The sequence below is a fragment of the Coturnix japonica genome, chromosome 19 (genome assembly GCF_054131305.1).
Source record: "Coturnix japonica strain WE chromosome 19, WE-NBRP24, whole genome shotgun sequence".
In the NCBI taxonomy this organism is placed as follows: domain Eukaryota; kingdom Metazoa; phylum Chordata; class Aves; order Galliformes; family Phasianidae; genus Coturnix; species Coturnix japonica.
Genome location: NC_140681.1, coordinates 6,328,004 through 6,355,440, shown reverse-complemented (window position 1 = coordinate 6,355,440; position 27,437 = coordinate 6,328,004). Strand labels below are relative to the sequence as shown.

General features: G+C 55.7%; 4 protein-coding genes across 13 annotated transcripts; 1 reads left to right on the top strand and 3 right to left on the bottom strand.

Annotated features, from left to right (window-relative positions):
• Positions 1-138: 138 nt before the first annotated feature.
• On the top strand, positions 139-6,563 carry BLCAP (BLCAP apoptosis inducing factor). 7 transcript variants are annotated; one of them, XM_085520291.1, is made up of 3 exons: positions 2,513-2,597; positions 2,718-2,734; positions 4,947-6,563. In XM_085520291.1, the coding sequence occupies exon 3, from the start codon at positions 5,023-5,025 to the stop codon at positions 5,284-5,286; it is 264 nt and encodes an 87-aa protein (XP_085376417.1). In that variant the 5' UTR covers positions 2,513-2,597; positions 2,718-2,734; positions 4,947-5,022; the 3' UTR covers positions 5,287-6,563. The 7 variants fall into 7 exon arrangements, 5 of the variants coding, with proteins under 5 accessions (XP_015736995.1, XP_015736996.1, XP_085376417.1 ...); XR_014935947.1 differs by lacking the exons at positions 2,513-2,597; positions 2,718-2,734; positions 4,947-6,563 and adding exons at positions 139-364; positions 887-1,415; XM_015881509.2 differs by lacking the exons at positions 2,513-2,597; positions 2,718-2,734 and adding an exon at positions 225-364.
• Positions 6,564-8,970: 2,407 nt separating this feature from the next.
• SRC (SRC proto-oncogene, non-receptor tyrosine kinase) lies at positions 8,971-25,944 on the bottom strand. 4 transcript variants are annotated; one of them, XM_085520268.1, is made up of 15 exons: positions 25,805-25,944; positions 18,329-18,394; positions 16,903-17,152; positions 16,636-16,735; positions 16,278-16,295; positions 14,535-14,567; positions 14,101-14,199; positions 13,533-13,636; positions 12,598-12,747; positions 12,042-12,197; positions 11,774-11,953; positions 11,626-11,702; positions 11,337-11,490; positions 11,090-11,221; positions 8,971-11,011 (listed from the first exon to the last, which is right to left on the bottom strand). In XM_085520268.1, exons 3-15 carry the CDS (start codon positions 17,141-17,143, stop codon positions 10,803-10,805), a joined length of 1,653 nt encoding a protein of 550 aa, XP_085376394.1. In that variant the 5' UTR covers positions 17,144-17,152; positions 18,329-18,394; positions 25,805-25,944; the 3' UTR covers positions 8,971-10,802. The 4 variants fall into 4 exon arrangements, with proteins under 4 accessions (XP_085376394.1, XP_085376395.1, XP_085376396.1 ...); XM_085520269.1 differs by lacking the exon at positions 25,805-25,944 and adding an exon at positions 19,708-19,764; XM_085520270.1 differs by lacking the exon at positions 14,535-14,567.
• On the bottom strand, positions 9,904-10,697 carry LOC107322946 (uncharacterized). The gene is given in 8 exon segments (XM_085520279.1): positions 9,904-10,061; positions 10,063-10,272; positions 10,274-10,420; positions 10,422-10,504; positions 10,507-10,564; positions 10,566-10,610; positions 10,613-10,661; positions 10,663-10,697. Coding segments are annotated over 8 exon segments (660 nt in total). The 3' UTR covers positions 9,904-10,028.
• Positions 20,241-21,241, bottom strand: LOC146757834 (uncharacterized). The gene is given in 4 exon segments (XM_085520273.1): positions 20,241-20,474; positions 20,476-20,643; positions 20,645-20,865; positions 20,867-21,241. Coding segments are annotated over 4 exon segments (729 nt in total). The 5' UTR covers positions 21,104-21,241; the 3' UTR covers positions 20,241-20,371.
• Positions 25,945-27,437: the final 1,493 nt, after the last annotated feature.

Below are 27,437 nucleotides of genomic sequence, written 5' to 3'. Positions count from 1 at the left end.
ACCACAGAGATACAGCGCCCTGGATGCTGCAGGGCTGTGGCAGTGCACAGCTCCATCCAGCAGCACATGGAGGCGGCCATTAACCAGCGCCGCGCATGCGCGCTGTGCTCCGCTCGCCCTTCCACCCGCCGCGCATGCGCAGTGCTCTCAGTCCCGCCACGGAGCGGCCGCGCTGCCCCCGCCGCCGCCTGAGTGCGGCCCGCGGCGGAGCTGGAGCGGGGCGGCGGGGCCGGGCCGGGGTAGGCGGGGAGGGAGGGAGGAGAGAGAGGACAGGGAGCTGGGCCGGCGTCTTACGGCTCCGAAGCGGCCTCGTCTGCGTGTGGAGGCGGCCCGGGATGGCGGCGTGAGGTGGCGGCGCCGCGCCGTGAGTACGGGCCTGAACACAGCGTGGGGGGGGGGGGGGAGGTTCAGTGAGGGGACGGGGGGTGTTGGGGGAGCACACAGCAATGAGTGTCCGTGAGACTGATACCAAAACAAGGGCTGGGACAGCGGAATAGAATAGCTTCCACCTTTCCAACCTGTGTGTGACACAGCTCCCCGCAGCACACTGTGGTTCTGCCTCTTTGTGAGGCAGCAATCTGAGCCTGGCCAGGCTGTATTCACACTCACATACTGTGGTATTACAGACACAAGAAGGTAGAAGTGCCGCTCTGTTACACAGGGGCTCAAATCCCGGGGGTTGGACTCGATGATCTCTAAGGTCCCTTCCAACCCACACGAGACTGTGATACAAGTTTTGAGGTGATCCAGATGAAAAATGATGTTCTTTAGGCCAGGAATTGGGTTATTGGCCAGGGAGGTGGAAAATAAGATCCAGTGACAATGAAAGTACAAAGGAAAACGGCATCACTTGACAGTTGCTGATGTTTGTATGTTTCTGCCATAGAGATTAACTGGCTTAAGGTGCTGCTTCTGTGATTTCCTGCTCTGAGAAACAGTCCTGCTGCCCAACAGGCAGCTCAGTGCAGTAACTGGACACTGATCACTGCCCCAGTGAAGTAATGAAGCTCCGAGAGCAGCCCTGGAAATGGTAACAAGTGCCTCAGCAGATGCCTGCACTTACCATGAAAGGAGCGTTGCTGTGGATTGTCTCTAGCTTGAGAAACCAGAACACTTTGTAACCCCGGAGGCTCCTTAATGGAGGACTTGATGCTCTTTTAGAAAGCCTTTGCAATTCTGTTGCACCATTTGTGAGTCTCCACCAAGTGTTCCAAGGCATGAACTTATCAAAGAATGACATAAAGGCTTTGGCCAGGAATGGAAAGCTCACTTTTTCCAGCTGAGTCATATTGGCAGATAAACTAAAAATAAAGAACCAACCCAAAAGCCCCGACACAGAAAAAAACAGCTGGAATTACTAGAATAAAAGCTGACATGAAACCTCTGATATTACAAACAAGCCTTCAAAGTTTGAACAGTTGTGCTCCTTGGTTGTTCTGTAGGTCTGTTTTTAAGAGGTAGGACTGATATGTAGGTTACTGCTGTTTTTCTTAGCTGAAAATACATTTAAAAGGCCTCTTCATAGCTCTTCCACCTCTTTCCCCCCTGTGCTTTGGTTACTGTGTATTTAGCAGCTGTTTTGGACACTGGGTAGTATTTACAAGTTGGTTTTAAACACATGCTGGCAGCAGGAAGCTCTGCCCACACACAGATCTTAAAGCTGCATGGCTGCAACGAGGTTCTGGGTTTGAACTGTTTTAATACTATAGGTGAGCCTTGTGCACAGCAAACTCAGTGCACGGCCCTGAGGCAAACTTTAAGTATACGCACACTTTAACTTGGGAGATTTGTATCTAGATATGTGGCTTTTTGTTCCCAAGCAGGAACTCGAGCTCCTAGGAAAGGGGTCAATGGACTGCTTAAGGAGTTAAGGCATTCTCAAGGAAGATATTAACTCAGTATTGGCATAATAAAACAGAAAACATGCTGGGTATGAACAGTGCTCAGCCTCACCATTTCTGGATGAGCTTGTGGAATAGCAGGGAACACCTTGCTAGCTCCTCACATGGATTTAATACAGAGTGTAAATGATCCACTGCAAAATGCTGGGCTTGTGCTGGGCTACTCACCTTTGACTTGTCCTGTTTAAAGCTTTGTTTTTCTCTTTGGGTGGGAAAGGTGTGTCTGTACACTTGCATAGGAATCTAAAAGTCCTCCCCACAATCATATGCCAAGAGGAACTGCTGGATTTGAATGGTCTTGGGAGGGAGAGATGAGAGAAGGAAGGACTCTGCACGTGATGGAAACCGATTAATAGGCATGTGGAAAAGCATTGGTGTTTGCTTACCATTGTGTGTGCAGGGAACCTCCCCACACTGCAGGAGCTGGTAGGGAAGAAGCTGCAGCAGCACCTGGAGATCCGAGGGGAGCCCAGAGTGCTGGCCATAGGGAGAGAACAGGAACATCATGTGCTGTGCTGCCAAGGAGGCTGAAGCAGGTTGTGTCTCTGATTGCCAGGGGAGCCTGAGGTGGTGTGTGAAGAGGAACTGATGGTAAACTGAGCGGCCAGCAAGTGGGATGAGTTGAGCACTCCTGAGGATGGCAGGACAGCAGGCTGCTAAAGAATGAGATGAGTCACACGGGCAGGGGAGAACAAGAGCAACTGGTTGAGGGAAAGCAGGGCGTGTTGTGAAACAGGGTGCTGGGAGAAGTGCTGCTGGATGACAGGTAATTATTTGTTCTAGGTCAGGGTAATCTTTTGCTTGGATCATGAGGAGGGGACAAAGAAAGCAAGGTAGGAATGTCTCATTTGCAAGTTTCACCAGCAGACTATTCCTTGAGAATCTAGGTAAATCTGCATAATCTACATGCTGTTATGGCTTCAAGAAGTGACTTCCTCTCCTGGACATTAAGGGGAGTGAGACTTCCCTGTTCAGTGAGGAGCTGACAATGGGAGGCACCATTTCTCTGCAGGAAACCCTCAGCAGGAGCAGGATTGAAAGCTTGGAAAGAGAACTTTGTCCCACTGCCAGCAGCATAAAGGACTCTGCATTGAAGAGTGGGGAAGAGCATGAGTCTTAATTGTGGAAAATCCCACAAGGAATACAGGGGTGTGAAGGTTTCAAGTAGCACTTTCCATATCTAGGATCAGATGTGGGATCAGACAATAGTTTTTTCAGCCCTTAACAGGTATATAGTTAAGAGGCACAGGAAAGTAAGAGCAAACTGACTGCAGATACAAGACCCCTAAATACTCTTAATGTTTGCCCTGGAGATTTTGGCCTGCACTGTTTTCCACTATCATTGAAATAGATCCTGCTGCTGGGTACACAGCGGATGGCAATGTGCTTCCTGCTTCTGGCACAAGAGCTGATCGGTTCCAAGGAGCTTACTGAGCTGTGAGACACAGGTCTGACCTCAGCGGGGGTTTGGAAGAGAATCATGTGTGGTTTTCTCTTGGCTCTTCTGTGCGCTCCCTCATTCCCTTTCCCTTTGCCAGGAAATCCCTTCTTCTGCCAACAGGAGCCAGAGGAATGTGCTGTTTGTTTACTTTCTCACTCTTTCATCCTTCTAACCTTCCCACACCCCCAGCTCTAATCCAAACAGGCTCAGCTCAGCCCTTCATCCTTCTGACAGCACTGCTTAGCTGAATATTTTCAGATGAAAGGATTGCTAGAAAAAAGCTGATTCTGACCAGGGTCTGCATAGCTGGAGCAAGGCTGGGGCTCTGCTCTTGTCTTTCTCTGCCTTGGCTGGCAGCTGCTTCATTTAGTTGGCTCCATGTCATTATGACATACCATAGGATAACAGGGGAGAGCCCACTTCCCAAGCTCTGCTTTCTTTCAGCACTCCACCTTGTATAGTTTTCCTTTCTAGGGTAGTAAGGTAGATGTCTTCATGTACCCCCATTCTCTTTCTTTCCTTACTTCGTAAGCTGAAGGAAACCTTGTCTGTTATCTATATCTTCTAACCTTTAATGCTGCTATCCCAGACTGCTGAACTCCATTCTTTTGCCCTCTTTTAGTAGTTTTGTCTCGGTAAAAAATATCTCAAGGGCATTTTAATACTTTTAAAGCCCTCTAAAATTCTTAAGTGCATATATTTGGATTGCTTAGAAATAAAAATCAAAGCAGCAAAGCGTAGTCGATGTAGTTACTAAAGATAGAAGCGTATTTCCTGGACCTCTGGTGTGCTGCCATCCCTGGTAGCAGCCCTTGGAGCTCACTATGTCCACAAGGTTTTAGATTAATCCAAGTGAGGAAATCCTGTGTTTACTGCACTTAGGAAAATTGCCATTTTGAGATTGTCCTCTCTTTGATTCATTTGCATACTTTGTCTTATCTGACTTGAGCTGATTGGCAAGGATTCTAAATCCCTTAAGCAGGGACTGTCCTCCCCTTTGTTTTGCAGCACAGACACCATCAGGGCTTTCCTGGGCAGCTACGTGTCTAGATTGTTTTTTTTCTTTCACTGTTTAAGATGTTAAAATGGGTTTGTGCTTGGGGAGGAAGCAGTTTGGGTCCTTAACACTTCCTATGAGCGTGGCTAAGCACCAAACGTGCTATTTTCCCTTTCCTTTGTACCACCTATGAGCTTTACTACTCAACTGTGTGTTTTTCTCATCTCTTTTAGGCTTTGGGCAGCCTCAGATAAATACATGTAGGAAAACAAGCTATTGCAGCCTTTCCTTTCTGTTGCTTCTCCTTCCACCTTTCTGTGTCTGCACTGTGCTAAAGAAAAGCATCAACTGCTAGCCAGGGTAAAAGCCTACGAAGCAGAGCACGTAAGGGATACGTTTCAATATCAGCAATAAAGAATCTCATCCCCAGCTGTGGGCTTCAGAAAGCAGAGTTCCCACCAGCTCTGAGACACACCGGAGTTTAGTACTAGGAGCTGAAACAGCAGCAGCATGCAGTGCTTGAGAATGGGCGAGCTGTAGGGGAAGGGCTGCTGTTGGTCTGTTTGCTGAGCATCTCTGACCATCTTTTTAACCTCCCCCCCTACAGGAGAGCCCACCTGAGGAGCTGCTGGAGACTGGAGCACCCAACTGCTGCTGCCACGAGGCCCTGCCAGCCAGACACGATGTACTGCCTTCAGTGGCTGCTGCCTGTCCTGCTCATCCCCAAGCCCCTTAACCCAGCGTTGTGGTTCAGTCACTCAATGTTCATGGGCTTCTACCTGCTCAGTTTCCTCCTGGAACGGAAACCTTGCACAATTTGTGCCTTGGTCTTCCTGGCAGCTCTGTTCCTCATCTGCTACAGCTGCTGGGGGAACTGCTTCTTGTATCACTGCACAGGATCCCAGTTGCCAGAATCAGCTCACGATCCCAGTATAGTGGGCACCTAGAAAACTATTCTCTTCCAGTTTGCTGACAGCTCTGGTTTTGCTTTTAAAAAGGGGGTGGGAGGGTCTAGGGAGGAGGGCGGGGGTGTGTTAGGCATGTGATTGAAGTAAAAACAGCCTATTTCCTGTAATGTATGTGTGGATTAGAGTGGTAAATTCCTGACCAGCCCTCCCACTCTGCCTGTGAAATTTGACTTGTTTACTGTGTGAACTCTCGCAGCACCACCTGCTTTTTTAGAAGCAGAAATCTTGTTTTCCTTCCCATATCACTGGGAACGGACACCAGCCCTCCTACCTGAGAACTGGTGGAGGAAAGAGCTGTTGGCCTCTGACTGTTGCATGGTGGTGGAGTCGTGTGTCACCCTATCCTTGGCCACGGTGGTCTAACACTGATTCTGCTCGAGTAGCTCCAGGATCCTCCATCCTTCAGTTAGTGGGGAGCCAACCTTCCCACCTTGCTGATCAAGGGACAGCTCAACAGCTCACAGATGCACTTGGCCAAAAGCTGCTGGAGCCAGAGGCAGTTGAGTCATCTCCTCCTGCTCAGCCCGCCAAAGAGATGTGTGCACTGCCCAAGTGCTTTCTGAACTACTAACGCTCCAAGATCATAGCCTGAAAGCCTCCGTTGTGCTGCTGCTTTTATAAAGCCTCACAGGCAGCAGAGACTGCCTCTTCCCCTGCTAGATCTCCAGGGTTTACCAAATTATTGACTGCAACAAGATGTGGGATTTTCAGAATCGCTATGAACCTCAGCTGAGAAAGCTAAACAGTGCCCCAGCAGTCTGGGTGTGGGCAGAGGGAGAACAGATCCTGAGGTGGAGGCATGGCATGAAGCCATTGATGGCATCAGCAGACAAATGGTTTTCAATGACAGTGTTCTCAGGCTGAGGGTGACAGCAGGTGCTGATGCTATGGCTTGGTGATGGGGGCACTGAGTGCTCCTCTGACTTCCCCCTGGTTGCTCACACCCAGCACTGTTGTGCAGAGCTTTGTCCTGCACAGTACTCTCCATAGCAGCGGCTCTTGGGGAGCCTTCCCTGGGGCAGCAGCTTGCGTATGAGAAACTCTAGAGGTTAACACAAAGCATTGACTGCACTGTCAGAGAGTTCCCTTATTTGCCATCTGCTCATCTTTGATCTCAAAGGGGAACACAGCAGAAGCGGCTGCTGCTGTCCCAAGGAAGTTCAGGCTATGAAACTGTGAAACTTCCAGGATATTGTTTGTTCATTGCACAGCTGTTCAAAATGTTTAATAAAGCTTTATAAACTTTGTTCTATGGACTACTGCCCTGACTACTGTTGGTCACTGATGCTTCAGCCCAGCAGTCACACAGCTCAGTATTGTTTTGTTCCCAGCACAGTCGTGCCAGTCTCTAGCAGGAGGCAGAGCCCGTTTGCCCTGTAGCTCTCAATGCTGACTCCTCATCAGCCCTTTAACCCAACCCTGGGCAAGCCAAGGAACATGCTGGCAGCTCCTAAACCAAGGTCATTTTGCACACAACACAGGCAGCAGCTTCTGGCTCTGCATGTCTTGTATGACAGATCCCTCTCCTTTCCTTGCAGCTTAAGGAACTAAGAGAGCTGACAGCCTAATCCCCAGCAGGGAAATATTCCCTGCAGACACACGCACTGTGAGCCCATCCCACGCCCTCGTTGCATCAACCCCCTGCTCTGCCCACAGCTCTGCTCAGCCCTGGGTGAGATGGGGCCGTGTAAGCTCAGTGCCCGGCTGTTATCAGCGTGTGTGGGAGCTGCAATGCACTGCTGGAACCAAAACCAACCCCTGCCCTCACTCCTGGCCACACAGTCCAAGTCGGAAAGCATCCAGGGCGTATCAGTGTTCCTACATTGAAAAGCATGTGCCACATCACCAAGAGGAGACGTGACAGCTCTGTCACCCGGCAGGCTGAGGGGAATCCCTGCAGCTGTCAATGGTTACAGCGTAAATAAGCTGAAGGGAAAGGTGCACCTCTGGTTCTCAAGGCAGGGCTGTGCTGTTGGAGCGCTCTGAGCAGCTTTTAAGCTTTGTTTATTTAAGCTAGGAGGATTGTTTTATTTAAGCTAACGCAGTCATCTCTTTTAAGAGCCCATTTGAGTTGCTAACTAACCAAGCTGCACTTCACTGCAATTTAAATTAATCCCGGCCACAGAAGCCAGACAGTTTGGGTGAGAGCAAACCCTGCCTTCACCATCAGCCCGACCCAGGACGCGGTTGCGGCTTCCCCTCTGCACAGCACTTCAAAAGGGACAGGGCCGACAGCAGAGATCCCGACCCTTTTCATGGTGCTCCTGCCCCAAAACGCAGCGATGAGCCCTTTGATGTGCACAAAGCCCTCACCGAGCGCTATCTGAAGCTTCAGAGTGCTGAGATACCATCTTCAAAACGAAGATGGAAAATTAAAGCAACTTCATCACGGTCAGACAGACAGCCTGAGGTAGAGCAGGAACTCAGCCAGGATCACATCCCATGCTAATGCCCTGATCCCCAGCTCATCCTCTATGAAGAGACTGTGAAAAACCAGCCTGCAACTGCAGAACAGGTCAAACCCGACCACGCACCAAAAGCATCATTGCAGCTTGTGCTTGTGTGCTGCAAATTGGACAGAGCCCACAGCAGCTCACACAGCATCACCATGTTCCCAAGAGCCACCCCACCACGAGGGCAGCCCAACACTGCAGTCCCTGCCTGCCCATGGGGCCATGCAGTGATAAGGAAAGCAATGGGGCTCAAAGCAGCACAATGCCAGGTCCTGTGGAGCTGCAGAACTGCCCAGAAGGGATCTGGCACAGAACATCCCATCACCTTGCTTTATAATAAGGTGTCCATCTGCCTCGTGTTCCCTGGTTGCAGGAGCCTTAAGCTGTCCCTTTGCCTTTCCATCATAACGAGGTCATTTTTTAGGTCACCCAACAGAGTAGCAGCACGGTAGGGTCAGGAGAGGAAAACCACGTCAGCTCTACCATGAGCAGACCCTGCTCTACAACAAGGGCCCTTCAGCTGGGTCTGAGCTATAGGAGAGACCCCAGACCCGGGGCAAAACTCACTCAAGAACACGCAGCCCACACAGTCACAAGCACAGAGGATACACAGTGGAGGCTCCCACATCCCAGCCCCAGCTGTACAGAACCCCTGCCCTGCTGCAGTGACAGACCACAGGGCAGCACCACATCCCACCCATCACACACAGACTGAGGCACACACCAACAAGAGATACCCTCTCCATCGCTTAAATACTTTAGCAAGAAGTAAATCATGAAACATTAAACACTTAAGATGATAAAAATCGACTCACCAGCCCTCAGAGACAAAGCAGCACTCAGGGCACCAGAACCACCACGGGTCACTGAAGCTCAGCCACAGCCCCACTCTCTGAAGGCCTATTCCCACAAATCAATTACTTCATCACCAACTGAGGGATTCCAATCAGCATCCACTAATTACCCTAATGAAGCAAGCCTGCTCCCAGCCAGCTCACTGAGCAACAGCTGAAGGAGGCTGCAATCAGCACAGACAGGGGTGTCCCAGGGCAGATGGATGAGGGACAAAAGCTCTGCACGCCCCATAGTTTTCCTCCCACCTCTGGCTGATACTCATCCCCCCTAAGACAACCCTGAGAGCCACATGCAGGGCTGGATGCCCTTTGGGGATGCCAAGGGGTCCTCCTTCACCACACACAACCCACAGCGATCTGTTTGGTGAGGTCTGTTTGTCTTTAATTATCAAATTGCGAAGTATTTACAACAACATCATGAGAGATTCGAAGTATCTCCATCCCCCACCACCCCCCACGCCGGACATGGTCAGGATTTTCCAAAGATTTTAAAAAAAAAAAAAAAAAAAAAGCTAAATATTTCTTACTTTGACACTGAAACAGGTTGGGGGGGTGGAGGTGTTGGGCTGGGGGGAGAGAAACAGATCCACGCACCCTGTGCATAGTCAGTGGGAGATGTTACAAAACACTTTATAAAATGGTACCAGCAGGAGAGAACGTCTCACACGGGGCTGCTTTGTACCAAAGAGCATCACTGGGGGTGGGGGGTGGGTAACCCTCTACTGGCTTCAGCAACAGACCAGCAATGGAGGGGATGGCACGGGGGCTCTGTGGAGCACAGGTGGGCCAGCAGCCCCCAGCCCTGCTCCATGCTATGGGAGCCCAAAGGCTGTGTGTCCACGTGTGTGTTTGCCTTTGTTCCCTCTGCTCAGCTCTTGGCTCACATCTGGCTACTGCCCGTCCCCACGTGCTGCTCTCAGAGCTTTCCCCTGGGGATGCAGGCACTGTGCACACTGCGTGGTGATGGCACACAAACATCGTGGGGTGTGGAGGTTTAAAGGCTGTGAGCGCTGGGGTGCAGCAGGACCTGCACCAAGGGAAACGTGACAGGGGATGAAGGGCTCCAATTCCCATTGTGAGTACAGAAATCCATGGGAACAGCCCTCCAAGCCAAAAGTGGGATCCCTCCATACTGCTACGAGCCCCTTTGCACTGAGTTCACTATTAAAACAGAGCCACCGACTGAGAACTCAGGTAATAAATAAGACGCCTGGGAACAAGTGGGAGGCAGCAGCGGCTCAGCTTGGTTCTCTGGAGGTGTTTTTGGCACTGGGTGTGAGCAATGGATAGGAGGATCAGGACACAGGTGGTGATGGTGTGATGAGGGGCTCCAGCTGGGCACAGACGAGGACAGATGTTGGTACCACAGTGACAGCACACATAGCTTGGTCAGGTAATGGGAGGTGCTGGAGGGCTATGTACAGGGGTGCTCAGTGGGAGCTGCTGTGGGTACCAGGCTGAGCATGGATTGCTCTGACCTCCAACACATGGTACTGGGAGCGAGCAGGGAGCAGCTGGGTCTGTAAATGGCTCCCAGAGGCTCCATGCTGCCCAATATGGGGATGGCAGAAGCAGGGGGGATGGTGGCTAGAAACACATTGGTGGACAAAAGCAGTGCTGAAAGACAAGTAGTTCCCCCAAACACTGAGCCCTGTGCCCGAGGATGGGTGGTTGCTGGAGGGAGACCACCAGGCTCCACGGGGCATCCCAAGGTCTGCTCTCCAGCTGCATCCGACCCAAAGCAGTGCCCTCCCCAGCACCAAATGTCTCTGCAAACAGCCTCGTGCAGACCGGAGTGAAGTGGGTGGGTGAATGGGTGAAGAAATTTGTGCTGATTTAAAAAAGGGGGTGCGGGAGGTGAGGGGCAGTGTGTCTGAGGAGGGAGGGGCTATCCCCCCATTTCTCTGGCTGCTGTGAGAACAGGGTCCTGTAAGCCACAGCTGTGCCAGCAGCCATCCTGCTGCTCCATTCGCCATCCTGAGCCTCAGCTCCGCTGGTGGCAGCGCCCGGGGCTCCTCTTGCCACCTCGTTAAGGGTGGCCCAGCAGTTTTAATGAGCAATGGGGCACCCGACACCTCACCATGCCGCATCTTGCTCTGGGGCTGCTCCTCAAAACGTGGCCCCTCTGCACAGAGCCAGCCCTCTGCGCCCCACAGCGAAGCCTCTGGCACCAAGAGGAGCTCCAGGCCTATAGGTTCTCTCCAGGCTGGTACTGGGGCTCTGTCGAGGTGAAGTAGTCCTCCAGGAAGGCCTGCAGGTACTCAAAGGTGGGCCGCTCCTCAGGGTCCTTCCGCCAGCACTGGCACATGAGGTCATGCAGTGATTCAGGGCACTCGGGTGGGCAAGGCATGCGGTAGCCCCGCTCCACCTGGTCCAGCACCTCCCTATTGACCATCCCTGTGGAAAGAAGGGCAGTGGGGCCGGGTCACGCACTGTGCCCAGCCCATGGGGTGTGGGGTTGGTGCCAGCTCTCACCTGGGTATGGCACCCGGCCCTTGGTGGTCAGCTCAGTCAGCAGGATGCCGAAGGACCAGACATCTGACTTGATGGTGAATCGGCCATATAGGGCTGCCTCGGGGGCTGTCCACTTGATGGGGAACTTGGCACCTGGGCAGGGAGGCAGAGTGAGGGGCTGCTCTCATCCACAGCCCACAGACCCCCAACCTCATGGCCTGGGGCATCAAACCAACCTCTAGTCCCACTACCCGTGCCCCGCTCACACCTTGCCGTGCTGTGTACTCGTTGTCCTCAATGAGACGTGCCAGCCCAAAGTCAGCCACCTTGCACACCAGGTTCTCCCCCACCAGGATGTTGGCTGCCCGCAGGTCTCGGTGCACGTAGTTCATCCTCTCCACATAGGCCATGCCAGACGCAATCTATAGGGCAGAGTGTGGGGACTGGGCTTTGCAGGGGACAAGAGGACCCCAACCACAGTGGGAATGGCTCCACAGCCAGAACCGATCCAGCTGATGGGAGCCAGGGTGCAGGAAGAAAAGGAAGCAGGAACCCACCTGAGCAGCCATATCGACGAGCTGTGGCAGCCGCAGGTATTTGCCCATCTCTCCCTTCAGGAAGTCTAGGAGGCTCCCTGTGAGGAAGACAGCGGTCACCAATGGGCAGTACCATTCCCCAGCCACCCAGCAGCCCTGCTGTGCTCACCCTTGCTCATGTACTCAGTGACGATGTAGATGGGCTCCTCTGACACCACTGCGTACAGCTGAACCAGCTTCTCATGCCGGAGCTTCTTCATCACTTGTGCTTCCTGCAGGAAGGCCTCTGGGGACATCGTGCCGGGCTTCAGAGTCTTTATGGCCACTCTGGTGGTGCCGTTCCAGGTCCCTGCAGCACAAGACATGTTTACAAGGCTGCGTTCCACACCTGCTTCCCTACTGATGCAGATGATGACGCTGCATGTGGCTGTCCTTACCCATCCAGACCTCTCCAAAGCAGCCCTGCCCCAGCTTCACCTCCAGCCGCAGCGACTCCCGGGGGATTTCCCACGCATCCTTGGCGAGTCCTTGGGTCTGGGGCTTGGACGTGGGGCAGACATTGGTCAGGCGGTGGCACAAGCCATCAGCATGTTCTGGCGCAGCAGGGACAACACAAGTGATGCTTTGGTATTTGGATGCACGACATCTTCCCTGCACAACACCTTGGGCACCCAAACTCAGACACCTTCCCCTCTTTCTCAAACCCAAGTGGTGTTTCACCAGGGTCTGCCCACCTGCTTCAGCTCCTGCACTGGCATTCCCTTCATAAAACCATCTAGGTTGGAAAAGACCATCAATATCCCCAAGTCCAAGCACCCCATCGCTAAGACACATCCCTTAGCTCCACATCCACATACCTCAAACACCTCCATGGATGAGGTCTCCACCACTACCACCCATCCATAAACAAACTCTTCCCAATACCCAACCCAAACCTCCCCTGGCATCACCCAGACCCCAAGGGACGTGGGCAGGGGCTCTGGCCATACGCACTGGAGTAGTAGGCCACCAGCTGCTGCAGGCTGCCGAACTGTGTGCGCGAGGTGATGTAGAAGCCGCCGCTGTCCAGCTTGCGGATCTTGTAGTGCTTCACATTGAGCCCCTTGGCGTTGTCGAAGTCGGAAACGGAGAGGCAATAGGCACCTGAGGGCACAACAGAGTAAGAATCACAGAATCATAGAATCACAAGGTTGGAAAGGACCTACAAGATCATCCAGTCCAACCATCCTCCCATCATCACTGATACCACAAGCCACTAAACCAGATCTCGTAGCTCCTCATCCAGATGCCTCTTGAACAGTGCCAGGGATGGCAGCTCCACCACCTCCCTGTGCAGCCATTCCAGTGCCTGACCACTCTGAGAGAAAAAGTTTTTCCTTATGTGTAATCTAAACCTCCTCAGCATCCTCAGAAAGCCAAGCTCTCGGGATCAAACTTACACATTTGGGAGGAACAAAACAAGGATAAAGAGTCATTATAGCCTTGAAAGAGGGGCCTAAAAATCCATCATTGCCTCCACTTAGTTCCTCATAAGTGAGGTTTTGCCATTAGACAGAGGCTAGGAAAGAACAGAACTCATTTGCCTAGGGACAAAAAGAATGCACAAAAAAGCCCAGGAGAGGACATGGTGTTGTTCCCAACACTTTGAAGTTACATGGGCACATCAGTGGGGAAACCATTAGTGGGTAAACCAGGATGTCATGCATGGGACACCTCTGCCTCCAGCTCAGACAAGAACAGAGTGGGAAGGGGCCATCTATAAAAGCAAAACATGTGAAACTGTGGGTGAATGCAGAGCAGGAGGCTCATCTCCTTTGGTAAACCTGTGTCAGGGGGATTGGGACGACATGGTGACCAAGTGCTGGAGGACCCCTACAGGGCTGCTCCCAGAAGGGAGGGGGAGGAGGGAAGGGGGATTTGGGGGTTACCTTTTGTTGTCTCGCTCTCCCGGACCAGGAAGGTTCCCCGGGGGTTTTCAGGGTTGAGCAGCAGCCGCTCGGACTCCCGACGAGTGATCTTCCCAAAGTACCACCTGTGGGAGCAAGCAGCAGCCTCAGCATCACCGAGCAGGGCTCTGCTCAGCACCCTCACTCCAAAAACCTCCTGAAACATGGGTAGCTCGAGGTCACCCAACTCCCTTTGCTTTTGTTATTGCGGGCAGCTGTGTGACTTCTGCTTTCCATATGCAATGGTCACTCTGTGTCATCAGGGCCCTCATCTGCAAATGCAGAGTTTGCAGTTTCCCTGTGCCTGGAAGGGAGGCCACACAACCACGCGCTGTGCAAACACACAGAGCTCTGTGTGCCTCGAGGAGAGGCAGAAAAATGCTTAACGGTGTTAGAAACAAAACAAAATGAAAAGAAATAAGCAAAACATCAAAACAGGCAGGTGCCATTTAGGTTTTGCCCGGGAGGAGAGGGACAGCAGAGAGGGAAAAGTGCTCAGAGAGTGTTTTTGTCATTGTTTGTTTCAAAACTGTCTAAAAATGGCAATTACTCTTCAGCCTGGATGGAGTCTGAGGGCGCGACATAGTTACTGGGGATGTAGCCCGTCTGTCCTGTAGTGAGGGAATGAGCCAGCCACCAGTCACCTTCCCTGCAAGAGAACCAAAACACACTCAGTGTGAAGCCAAAGAGCCCACAGCACCCTGGGTCGGGCCCTGTCCCACCTCTGGGTACTGTCCCCATGTCCCCAGAGGAAATGTGGGACAGGGACGAGCCAGCAGAGCCCAGCCCGGGGGGGACGGCAGTGAGAAGCACCCACACCCAGCCTGCAGCAGGACCCGCTCCCCACAGAGACCCCAAGGAGGGCAGCAGTGAGACCCATCGGCCCCAAATCCTTTAAGGGTCCCCAGGATGAGCAGCATCTCCACGGTGCTGGTCGCCCACTAAAGGAGGGTGTCCTTGCTGGAGAGATAGCAAGGCAAATACCTTTGGAGCCATCTGAATTTGAGCCGGATCTGGCTGGAGATTGAGACGCATTGGAAATCCCAGCGAGCAGATAAGCAACAGGCAAAGGGGTAGGGAGGGGAAATGGGAGAAAAGCAACAGAATGATGGCAGCGATTAAAAAAGGCGCCAGGAGAAACAAAAGACGACAGAATTTGTTAAACACAAGCTGCAGAAAAGCAACAAAAGGGAGAAAATAAACAAGTGAAGGAGAAGGGTGGAATGCTGGATCCAGAGGACATGGGGCAGCCGTGCTGGTGCCACGGGGAGGGGGATGAGAGCTGCTCTATGGGCAAAGCCTGGCTGTGGTGCAGTGAGTTCAACCCCTTTGCAGCACAGATGCACCCCAGTGCTGTCCCCAAGCCCTGGGGCTGCCAGGAGGTGGCCGCAGGTGCTGGCAGGGTGCAGGAGCCTTCACCCGCTGTGCTCCATGCCCTCCCCCATCACACTCCACAGGCTGCTGGGCAGGAAAGGACAATGAATGGACCCCAGGAGGCAGCTTCCCCTTCCAGGCAGGCAGCAGGGGGTTCCTCCACCACCTCCGTGTCCTCAGCCATCAAAGACAACCGTCTCATTTATTCTGACTGCCAGGGAGACGGGGCTGCAGGGAAACCACAGCTCGGTGTGGGCAAGGACCAGAGGGCTGAGGAGGCACGGAGCAGCAGAGCTGCAGCCCAGCACCTCACTGCGTGCCCGGAACAGGGGCAGGAACCGCCTTGGTCCTGCTCCCATGGGGCCAACAGTGAATGTCTGCTGGGAAATGGCCAGATCCTGACTGGCGGCTCTGTTTGTTCCAGCACGGGCTGAATGGCTGTCATCTGGGAATACAGCAAACAACAAACTATTCCAAAAGCGCCGCAGCGGGGGGAGAAAAATCATCGCTGGCATCAAAACAAAGCATTTCAATAATTCCCTGCACAGCTCTACCCAAAACACCCTGTTACAACCCTGCTGCCTGCCAGCTGATGGGGAAGGGGCCTGCTCCTGCTGGGAGCAGTACTGCAATCCTTCCTGCACTGGGTGGGTGCGTTGGGCCATCAGGGAGGGGGAAGGTTGCTGCTGGCCTCTGGTAGTGTGCAGAGTAGGGAGCTGCACACCCAGCCTGGCACAGCAGCTGGGAAGCACCAAACACCCCACATGAAGGCTTTCTGTGCACCACGAAAGCCCTGCAAGCAGCACAGTCCAAACTTCATGGAGTGGAGCCATTCAACAGTGAGCGTTGGAGAGAGGAGAACAAGGACCCAGCTGAAAATGCTTTTCTGGGACAGTGCTGGGTCACTGCAGCAGTGCTCCCTGCAGACAGCCCCAGGCCTCTCCATTCTCACTGCAGAGCTGCAGGGCTGTGCTGTGCATCTGGACAGAGCACACCAGCACTGCACCACTCACCAGCCCAGCCTCTGCCCCACGCTGTGCATCCAGCAACAGATGGATGTGCTCTTAGAAAGGGGATGGAGAGCAAAGAACCAGACCCTGTGGAAGTATCCCGATCCCCAGAGTGACTCAATAAAAATAATAATAATAATAATAATAAAGAGGATATGGAAAAAATAATAATAATAATCAAAAAATAAATGGAAAAACAAAAAGACCAGGAAGGAGCAGAAACCCAAATGAGGCAGGACTGCAGAGGGGTCAAACAGACAGGAGGGGGGCGGCTCTGAGTGGGCAGCAGGCAGGTTTTTACCAGGGAAGGTCATTAACAATAATCATAACCCGCAATACACACCTGACATCCACTTTTCTCCTATATGAAAGCATGGCGTGCAGAGAGAAAAAACACAGTCAGGAGAGAAGCTGAGATCAGAGGCACCGAGGCAGCATGGAGGGAAGCACCCAAGGCAGAGGAGATGCATCCGGGCCAATGAGAGGCAGCTGAGAGCTGATGGGGACAGGGGACCTGGGCTGGGGGACCTGAGCTGGCTATAGGACAAGGCAAGGACTTGGAGAGGTCAGGGGAGCGGAGCAGCCCAGTGTCTTCGGACACGTCACCAGGAGAGGTGGCCCTCTGCAAGACTTGGCTTAGGGACCCCCAGAGCTCCCAGAAGGGGTGAAGCTGATGTGGGGTGGGTTGCAGGGACACTCACGTGTTGTTGACAATCTGCAGGCGTTCTCCTTTCTTGAAGGACAAATCTGTTTCAGTCCGGGACTCGTAGTCATAGAGAGCCACGAAGGTGGTGACACCGCCTGTAACATAGATCACTCAGGGCAGGCTTCACTCTGGGTGTCCCACATCCCACCGCCCACCCTCCAGCTCCCAAACAAAGCCCTCCAATAGCAGGAGAACCCATCACCACAGGAAGCTGGAACCCCATCCCAGCCCACAGCCCACAGCCACTCCATGCCATACTGACCAGCCAATGCCCCGGCACGCTGCGGCGACGTGACGGTGTCAGAAGTGTTGAAGCCCCCGAAGAGTTTGGGCTCGGTGGCCACGGTCCCGAAGGAGCGGCTGGGGGTGCGGTGTGTGTCGGGGGCTGCTGTCTTGTTGGGGGTCTGTGAGGCTGGGAACCCTCCATGGTGGGCGCTGTCGGGTGGCTCCAGGCTGCGCCGGCGCTGGCTGGGGTCCTTGGGCTTACTCTTACTGCTCCCCATGGTGGTGGGCTGGGAGAGAGAGAGAGAGAGGTGTGTGTGCAGAAGGCATTTAATAATAATACTAGTAGCCCAGCCCAGAAACAAGAGCTGGATGGCAGAGCTGCTGCAACACGCAGTCACCGCATGGCACATTGTTCCTGGTGCCCTAAAGCCTTTCCTGCATGATGTGAGAGCCCTACAGCATCTGCATGGCCATGCTTCTGGACACAAAAGGGTTTCTGTCAGGTCACAGATGGGATGCAGACAAACACTCATAAGCAAGACCCAGACAAATGGATATTGTCTGGATACAAGCTGGGATTCCTCCAAACTCACGGGACCCACAGCTGCATTTTAAATGCTGAGGATGCTCAAGTGAAGCCCAACGCTCACAGCAAAGCAAAGCCCTGGAAAAAGTGAGTGGGAAAAGTTTCAATCAGGAGCAGTTTAAGGCAGTTAGCAGCTAAAGACCAAGGGATCGCTGCTGTATATATAGTGCTGCTTTCCCTTCCACTCAAGATCATGCTCTATAAATACCTCCAAGGTAATGATATAAATGAAGGAAGGGAATTACTCGCAGTCTCCAAAGATGGCAGGATACACAGCAGTGTCCTAAAGCTATGGAAGGGAATATTTAGGCTAGATCACGCATAGCACAATGGAGAAGGGAGGTGGAGAATCTCTCTAGTAAGGAAACCCGGGCAGGTAGGAGTGGAGGCAGGAGAACAGCAGGGAAAGCAGGTCCTTGGGAAGAAGAAGGAAAGCCCCCTCCTGTAACACGAGCCACCCCCATCTCCTCACCCCCTGCTCACCTCTGCAGGGTTTGGCACCCGCTGTGCTGCCGGGGCCGCAGGGATGTGGCCATGGGCTCGTGACAGCCCACGTGGCTGTGAGCAAGGAGCAGCTTCCCCCAGCATTGCACTTCCCCAAGCACTGAGCACCGGGCGGGTGGTGGGGGCTGAGCTGCGGCCCTGGGGTTCACCCAGCAGCAACCTCCCAACCCAGAGCACAATCAAACAACCAGACTGCAAAAACAGCCGTGGCCAGCAGCGACAGGATTCGTGTGCAATGTTATTACGTGTGCAATGTACCACGGGTGTGCTCGGAGCTGCACACCCAGCTCACACACAGCACAGCTGATACCCACTGGTTGCACACCTTGCTCACCCAGCACCAACAGGATGGGACCCCCCAGCCGTGCCTTACCTGCACGTCCCAGGTACCGCCTGGCCACAGTGCTGCGTGAGGCCACCAGCAGACTCAGCTCAACTCCTGCAGCACAGACACAGACAGATGGGTGTCAGTGGTTCCTTCCCCGCTGCCCTCACCCGCCGCAGGCTGCTGTGCCCACCCTCCTCCTCCTCCTGTTTACCACCCAGCAATCCCACAGTGCAGGGCTGGCAGCCGACGGCTCTGATCTCTCATGTGTGAAGGGGACAATTCTCTGCTCCACTTCATCACGCCCACCCGGCGAGGGGCAAGGGGGTGGTGGGGGGCAGCCCTGGGCAGTGCACAGTGCTGGGAAGGCAGGGGGACACGTGGCTGCTGGGTCACCCCAACCTCCTGTGGGCTTTTCATTTCTTTCCCAATGGCAGAGAAGCAAACCAGCCCCTTTGGATGTTCCATAGGGTGTTTCCAGCCCCACCACTCCACGTCAGATGGCTGCAGGGACACGGGGACCTTGTCACCTGGGCTGTGAGTCGCCCTCTCCATCCCCAGCAGCGCCGATGTGACATGGCATAAAGCACACACAAGATCCTGCTGCACTTCACGCTGCTCCAGCCCCAACTCGAGGAGCCTCGTGCAGCAACGCTCCAGGCTCCCTCCATTCCCAAAGGGCTGCACAGGGCACACAGCACAGCACACAGCCACGCAAGGGCTGCAGTGCACATCCAGCACCTCCAGCCAGGCGCTGTGCTGAGGACGTGCCACGCCGCGGGTTTGTTTTGACATCCTTCCCTCCCCCACCCCAACATCCCCCCCCCCTCCCCGCCAATAAACTTGGTGGCTATTTTTAGTGTGTTTGATAACGAGCAGCGGCTGATTGACAGCTCTTTACTACTTGAATGGTTTGTAATTTGTACTCGCCTAATATTCGCCGGCAATAATTGCACAGCAGGATGGAAGGTGGGGGAGGCTGCAGCCCCAACCTTGGGCTGCAGCACACACAAATACAGCTGCAGCGTGGCTGCACGTGGTCCCCACATCCCTGGCACTCTCACAGTGGCCCCACGGGAGCATCCCTGGGGTGACAAAGCGTTCCATCCCCGCTGGGATGCTAAGTGCTGAGCTTTGCACAAAGCCTGGTCCCCTATTCCCCCCCTGCAAACACCGAGCTGCACATCCCTGCTCAGGGCACAGCAGGCAGAAGAACCCCAGCCAGAGGGCACCCGGCCCTCCCTGCTCCCAAAGCAATTAAAACCGAGGCACACACTCAGCTGCACAGCTCAGCTCCCATCACATCACAGCTGCACAGCAGGGTGGGAGCGCTGCTCATCAGCACCAATGGCCCCGGGGTTTATGCCCACCCCCAGAATTACAGCCAGCAAGGTGGGAGGTGAGGAGAGACGGCACCTGTGCCCTACCTTGCAGGGATGCTGTGGGAAAGCAGCACCAGGGGAAGCGGCTGCTCAGGGTCATCCGTCTCCTGCAGACAGGCTGTGTGCTGCACCGGGCGGCTCAAGGATACAAAGGGAGTTGTAAGAGCCACGCCAGCAGCAGGGCTGGCACTATGATGGGGCACCAGCTTATCTATTTTCTTTTGTTTTATTTTTTTTCCTCCTCTCAAAGACGCAAACAAAAGACACTGATTGGGAGCAGACGAAACACTGAAATGCCACATTTGCTGCCTTCTGTGCAGCAGAAAGCAGAGACCTTGGGAGAATCTGCGACATGCTGGGGCCCAGCCAGACAGTGAAGCCTTGGGGGGGATAGATCTGCCGACACACCACGTCCTTGGGCTGCTGGGTGGGCGCCGAGCAGGCGGGATGGGACAGAGCTCCAGGCAGGAAGATTGGCATGGGGACACCACACAGTGCCTCACTACTGGGTTTAAATCCCCCCTCAACTCTGTGTCCCTTCCCTTCCCTGCAGCACGGCTGCAGAGAGACTCCGCCAGCCCTGCCTGGAAGAGCTGTGCGTTAACCCCAGTCTGGTTTGCAGCATAAAAAGCTGAGAGCATCCTTTTGGATATAAGGAGCGGGATGAGGGCCCAGCACAGCCTGAGGTTTCCCCCCATGCTCTGTCAGCTCACACAGCACAGCACGATGAATGACTGCACCTGTCTGCTGCCAGACTGACAAATGGAACAGGCAGTGCACTGGGCAGACAAAGCCATGGTGCGGCACAGAAGAACCAGGGACAGCAGAACAGGGTGGGAATGCAGCCCCAAGCCCTTGTGCACAGCAGGCATCCCTACGGATGGAAGTGTGGATGGGCTGGTGTGGGGCACAGAGCTCGTGTGAGCATCATGCAGCAGCATGGGGTGACAGCAGCTGCCAGCAGGGCACAGCATGGCACATCTCTGCACATCAGCGTGTGCCCCTACATGGACAGGTGGTACTAGGGATGCTGCTGAGATTTTTGCTCATTATGGGGCTGCTGGGATGGATCCTGCAACATGAGCACCTTGCAGGGCACCACAGCAGCACCAAACCACACTTCATCACCAGCTCATACAGCAAGGGAGCAGCCAACCCTGGGACCCCCACTTCATCCAGGGATGGCATCCAAAGGCACCTGAACCAGCACAGCCCTGCCCATCCCTCCATCCCTCCCCAGGACAAATCCATGCAGGACCATGGTGAAGGCAAGGTGCAGCTGTGTGCTCCCAGCAGAAGCAATGCGCAGCCGCTCCCATCCCACTCCATCAACTCCTGTTACGTGTAAAGACATCTTAATTAAAGCCTCACGGCCCAACCTGGCAGAGGCTGGTGGGTCACGAAAAGGCAGAGGATAATTAAATGAACCATCCGAATTCATCCCCCCAAGCACAGGGGAGTCACATTTGGTAGCAATGCAGAACGCCTCCAAAAAGACGTGTCGAAACAGGAGCTGGAAAGAGCAAAACAAACCCTGAGCAGCACAGACATGGGTTATGGATGTTCATCTGGTCAAGAAATGCAGAACCATTGAATCACCTCCAGGGCACCTAAACCAGGGCTCCCCCAACTGTACATGGAACAAGAACATGGGTCCTGCAAACCCATCCTGAGCTTGTTGTTTGCACACACAGATTGCCAGCCCAGTCCCAATCAGAACTACCCAAACACGCACAAAGCCCTTGGTGTGCATTGACATGGATTGTGCCTCTCCCAGACAGGTGATGAGGGCACAGCTCTCCTCCTGCTCAGCCCAGGAGAGGCAAACAGAAGGAACGCTGCCCCGTGCCCTGGTGCTGTGGGGCTGGGAAGCACTGACATGGAGCAGGGCCAGAATCAGATCTAACCACGGGGCAACACAGCCCCCTGCACCCCAAAAGACTCTTGTCAATCCCACCCCAGGACACACTGCCCACCTGTGGGCTCCCTGTTAATTCTCATGTTCTGAGTGTCCTCAGAAGAGCAGCACGAAGCCGTGCATTTCAGTTCCCCATTCCTGCAGCAAACTCTCCCACTTCCAGGACAGCTGCAGAAAACGGAGCTCACTTCTGCTTTCTACATGGAGAGATCTGCCCGGGGCACCGCAGGGGATGGTGGCATCGCCCAGCCCCTCCGGGATGCCAGCAAAGGGCTGACACGGGCAATGGATGCAACCGGGTGGTGCCACCCACCCATGCGGCGATTTCACAGCCAGGAAGGAGGATAAGGAGGATAGCAGCTCCACGGGCAGCCGCAGGAAGGGGCGAGGAACACGTGGCAGACAGAAAAGCTCCAGATATGAGCAAGTCGCAGCCACCCCGGCCGTGCTGGCGTCACTGCTGAAACATTTCCCCACTCAGAACCAGCCCAGCCAGTCCGGCCGGGAGCTGCCCGGCTTTCCCAGCTGCAGCCCCGGGGCACGGACCCCCAGGGGGCCCCGCAGGATCCGTGCAGCACAGAGCCCTGCAACACACACCCAGAGCTGCAACAGCTGTGTTCAGAGCGGGGCCAGGAATCGGCTCCCTCCCTGCCCCACCGCTGGATGGGGGCCCGCAGGCACAGCTCTGCGCTCAGCCGGTCCCGCAGCCGCTGCGGTCTTCAGCGCTATTTGTCACCAAAACAAAGCTCGGGATACAGCAGAAGCTCAGCGAAATGAGGGGTCTGGAGGGGCGAGCTGAGATCACACAGAGCCCCGCCGTGTCCCCGTGCCCATAGAGCCGCGCTGGATGCCCCGGCTGTGCCCTGACTGATGCAGGCTGTGCTGGATGCTCGGAGCCAGCCGAGGTGCAGCTCACACTGCTCTGCTCGCTACGAACAGCCCCAGCAGATGCAAAACAAAGGAAAACGCTGAGCTGGTGGCTTTCAGCCCCGCCGTTCCTGGAGGTGAGAAGCAGGCTGTGCACACAGCCCAGCCCTGCGCTGCTCACTCAGGTGCCCAGAACCCACCTGGGTAATAGGAGTCACCGACACAGGATGAGCTGCAGATACACACTGACCCTCCAGCTCCCAGCGATGGCCCCACACCTGGTCCCAGTGCTCTGAGCCTGTCCACCCTGTGAGCTTCCAATGCAGCCCTCCACCCTGCCCCATGTGCTGGCCACCACCAGTGGGATTCGGGCCATCCCCATCCCATCCACCCCCCAGCACAGCACAGCCTGCACTCACCCCATCCCACAGACAGCAGCTCAGCATTCCCACCCATGAGGACACAACCCCACGCCGGGGTGGCAGTGCAGCTCCCCAGGGCTGCAGTGCTCCCTTATCTTGCAGTGGCTGCTGCCAGGGGAAGGAAAGAGCCCAGCTGAACAGGGAGGGACTCCAAGAGCTGCTGCCACTGTGCTTTTTTTCCATATTGCAGAAGTTCTCCAGCTCACGGTTCCGCCCTGGGAACATCCAGACCCACGAGGTGCTGCAGCACCACGGTGCCATTTGGGACTGGGAAACTGCAGCCAGGACCAGGCACAGTGTGGGAGTGGGGACCCTGTGTGCAAGGATGGCGTGTGGCAGCGGGCACAGCCCAGTGCTGTGAGCCCACTGTGCCCAATGACACTGGGCTTTGGAATGGAGAAAGGCTGAGGGGTGAGACTGTGTTATCTCCGGGTGCTGCAGTTCCCCATTTTCCTCTCCAAACCCTTCACCCACGCAGACCTCAAGACAGGACCCCTCACGTTACACTGTGGGTATTCCAGCTCCTCCACACCTCTGCACAGCACAGCCAGCCTGGGGCTGGGGGCAGCCCCCCATAAGGTCTGAAGCAAAGCCACCAGCCAGACCCCAGCTTCCCCAGAGCTTCTCCTCCCTGTATCCCCACTATTGCTTTCATCCCCTCCACATCTCCAGCACTGCTTTGCCCCCCCAGCAGTCCCCGGTGCATCCCAAGCATTCCCAGCTCTGTGCCCAGGAGGGCAGTGAGGAGATCCGTAGCCTGGAGGGAAGTCAGAGCAAGACGCAGATTTACAGGTCCTGGTTCCTGGCCCACGTTCAAACCACATGAAATCTGTTTCAAGGCTTTCTTTTCAGCCTGTGCATGTGCAGAGGCATGTGCAAAGCAGTGCCACTTCCCTCACACCAAGGTCACAGCACCAGAGCAGGGCTGCACTGAGCATATGGCCCACACCAACCAGATCCTTTTTCCCCTGGCCAAGCAGACTGCAGAGCAGACTATCACACAGCATCACACTCCAGGGAGCTGACCCACACTGCTCACCCTGCATCCACGCTTCCGAGAGGGCTTTGAGCTCTGAGCTCTGAGGAAGTGAGGTCAGCTGGGAAATGGTTCCCAGAGATAAAGGGCCAAGTTAGAAACCGTGCTGCAGGACGGATGGTACAGGAAGCAATAGTGCTGCAGATAGCCCTTGGTGCTTCCCCTGCCATGCCTGGGGTGGTGCAGGGCAGCAGTGATGCACGGCTGTGCTTCCCCTTAGGCACGTGGGCTGAGTGCTCCAGCCCAGGGCTTGCTGCAACCCCTTCTCCATCCAGACGTGGCACGTGCTCACTGGTCATTAAAACATGTCATTATGAGCCAGCCCGGAGCCCATGTCCCCTCTGTGCCACCAGTTTGTTCCCAGTGTATGCAGCAGAGCCTTCACACATCAGACTCTGCAAATTACAGCCCCTTCCCTTGCTGTGCTGGGACAGACAGACCCACCTGGGTGATCTTGAGTCACTCCAGGACAATGTCATTCAAAAGCAGAGGTATCTGTAGGGCATCTCCATCACACAGGGAGCACTGCAAGGCCACTGACAATCTTAACAGCGAGCACTGCACATCCCTCTGCTGTGATGGCCCATAAGCAACCCCAGCTCCAAAATCACCGGGCTGTATTTTGGGGAAGCTCCCGAGCACGAGGTGCTCAGATAAGATCCAGCCTTGGGTCAAAGCTTGGGAATGGGTGCAGCCCACAGCCTGCTAAGGAGAGGTGCAGTGGGATCACAGACAGGCTCACAGTGGCACACAGCTCCCCAGGGAGCCTCATCTCAGACACTGAGCAGCAGAGGTTTGTCCATGGGCCAACCATTGAGCCAGCACGAAGCAGCACAAACAAGCAGCAGCAGCGGGGATCATCCTGCAGAAGAGTGCAGGGGAACAACAGCATCACACTGCTCCCAAGCACAAGGTCACCGGCATCCCACCACATGCCCCATCACATCCCTGGGGACAGGGGTGAGCACCAGCACGGAAGGAGGAAAAACACCAAACTGAGTCTTTTGTTGCCACATTCCCACAGCTCCGTTTACATCCGATGCTGTTGGATCAGTGCTGTCCCATTCCCAGCACTCAGGCACTGAGCACCCTACGGGCTCCAAACACCACTGAGTGGGGGAACATCACCCACGGGAGCTGCTCCCTGTACCCTCAGAGCTCCCGGGCAGCAGAGAGAAGGGACGGTCAAGAGGAAACCAAAGTGCCGTGGGGCTGAGCCGGGGACCGAGCGCACTGCATGGGGTCACGGTCAGCAGGGGAAAGTCCACCCAGGCCCCGGCGTGGTTCATACAAGTCCCACGGTGCTTCCTCGCGGCGGAGACACGCACAGCAGCCGGGCTGCTCCGGGAGAACCTGCCGGCCGGGTACAGCCCTTCCCCGGGCAGCGCGGGGCTCTGCAGCCTCCCCGGGCGAGGGCAGAGCGAACGCCCGGCGGAGCGCGGACACGAGCCCCGAATCACCGACGAGCGAATATCGAGAGGGAAACGGAGCAGGAGACATCAAAGCAGGGGGGCGATGAATATTTCATGCCCTGGCCTACATACGGCCCTGCTCTCCCCGCCCTGCGCTCCCGGGGGTCCCCCGCAGCCCCCGATCACAACAAAGGGGAGTGCGGGCAGGCGGGGCCGGACCCCGCAGCTCCCCCCTCCGCTCCCCCGGCGGGCCCGTCCCCATCCCCCGGCAGCCCCGCAGCCGGCCCCGGGACCCCGCGCACTCTCCGCCGGACCCACGGCCGCCCCACGCAACCCGGAGCCGCCCCGCCGTTACCGCGGGCATTACGGAGCCGCCCCGCTGCCACCCGGGCATCCTCCACCGCACGGCGAGCATCTCCCGCCGGCCCCGCAGCCGGACCCCGCGGGGACCATCCCCGCCGCCGGACCCCGCGCAGCCCCCGCTCACCTCCCGCGTGTGCGCCCCGCGAGGCCGGACCCCGCCGCTCCCCTCCAGGGCTCGGCCGCGGCTTTGTCTCCGTGCCGGGGGCGCGGCCGCCGCCCCCCGCAGCCGCCGCCGCCGCTCTGGGTGCCCGCACCGCGGGCCGGGCCGTGCCGGGCGCTCAGGGCTGCGCCGCCGGCAGCATCGCGCAGCACCGCGGATCCGGAGCGCCGCTTCCCCGCCCCCGATCACCCCTTGTACGGGGTGTGTGTGTATGTGTGTGTGTGTGTAAGGGGGGAACAGCCCACAGGGAGGGAAAAAAAACTAGGAATATGGCAGCAGTAAACCGGAAACGGCTTATAGGAAAAAAAAAAAAAAAAAAAAAAGAAAAGAAAAATCGCCGAGCCCCTCCCCTCGGGTTTTTTTTTTTTTCTTTTAAGGAAGAAGCCTCCGGGCTGCCGGGCTCGGCGGGGTGCGGAGCAGCGACCGGAGCCGCCCCCGCCCGCGGCTCTACCGACGCGCCCCGTCCCGGAGCCGCCCGGTCGCGGCGGGGCCACGCGTGGGAGCGCGGCGCGGTTCTGAGCTCGGCTCCGAGCTGCCCGCCCGGGATCGGCGAGAGAAGAGCGGTGATTTGCACTGAGGTTACAATCCGGCTGCTCTGCGGTTCGCTTTTATTATAGCGACCGGGGCACGCAGCGAACAGCCGCTTTGTGATGGATTCTGCGCCCTCCTGCATCCTCGGCCCCATCCCCCTGATCTCGGGGAGGAGGCAAAACTTCAGCGCAGGGGAATAAACAGGGAAAGAAGAGCGTGCCGTGAGCCTCCCCGTGGAGCCACGAGCGTGGACGCCGTGCCCACCCCTCGTGCTGCCCCTCACAGCGACCGGAGCGGGGGCATCTGGAAACTCCAGCGCTTCAGAATCAGTGCGGAGGGTGACTGAGTTTGTTTGCAGTGCGCACCCCTCCCCCGGCTCATTTGAGTTATTAAAAAAATATTTCCCGTGACACTGCCGAGGGCCAACAAACCCATGAGTCACCGGGAGTCATGCACACACCGAGCCGTCCCCACCGGCCAGCGCATCGCACGGGGGGGCCTTCCTGCCAGGAGCAGCCTGATCATCGCTCCCTGGATGAATTGGAGGCTGCGGCCCCAGACTGCAGCCTGGTGTCCGTGGAAAGTCCTTTCGGTGTTGTTAATTCTACAGGGCATAGCAGGGCATGGATGGATGCTGCATCCACAGCGGCTGCCCCAGCCCCACAGCCCCGCAGCCTCCTGCAGGCAGCACAGCCCCGGGCACCGGGCTCGGCCCCAGCCCCGAGGTGCTGCTGCACGGGCTGAGCCCAGACCCACATTGAAAATGGCCACCAGGCACTCTAGACATCCAGCCTCTCCTCTTTCAGGCTCTGGCTCAGCACTGTGCCCTCTCAGCATCCTGGCAGGGGTCCTCCCAGCTCCCAGCTCAGCTCTAGGCCCAAGGTGCATTCACCTGCTGCCCCACTCCCAGCCCTGCTCTTCTCACCATCCCACCCATGCTCTTTGTGAGGCATTCCACTCTCTTCCCTGGAACCTCTTTCTTCTTTCTCTTCACCTTTCAGTAGCACCAAAAACACACGCTGGGGGGGGCAGGGCAGGGAGGGATGCAGAGGCTGAAACTAGAAGT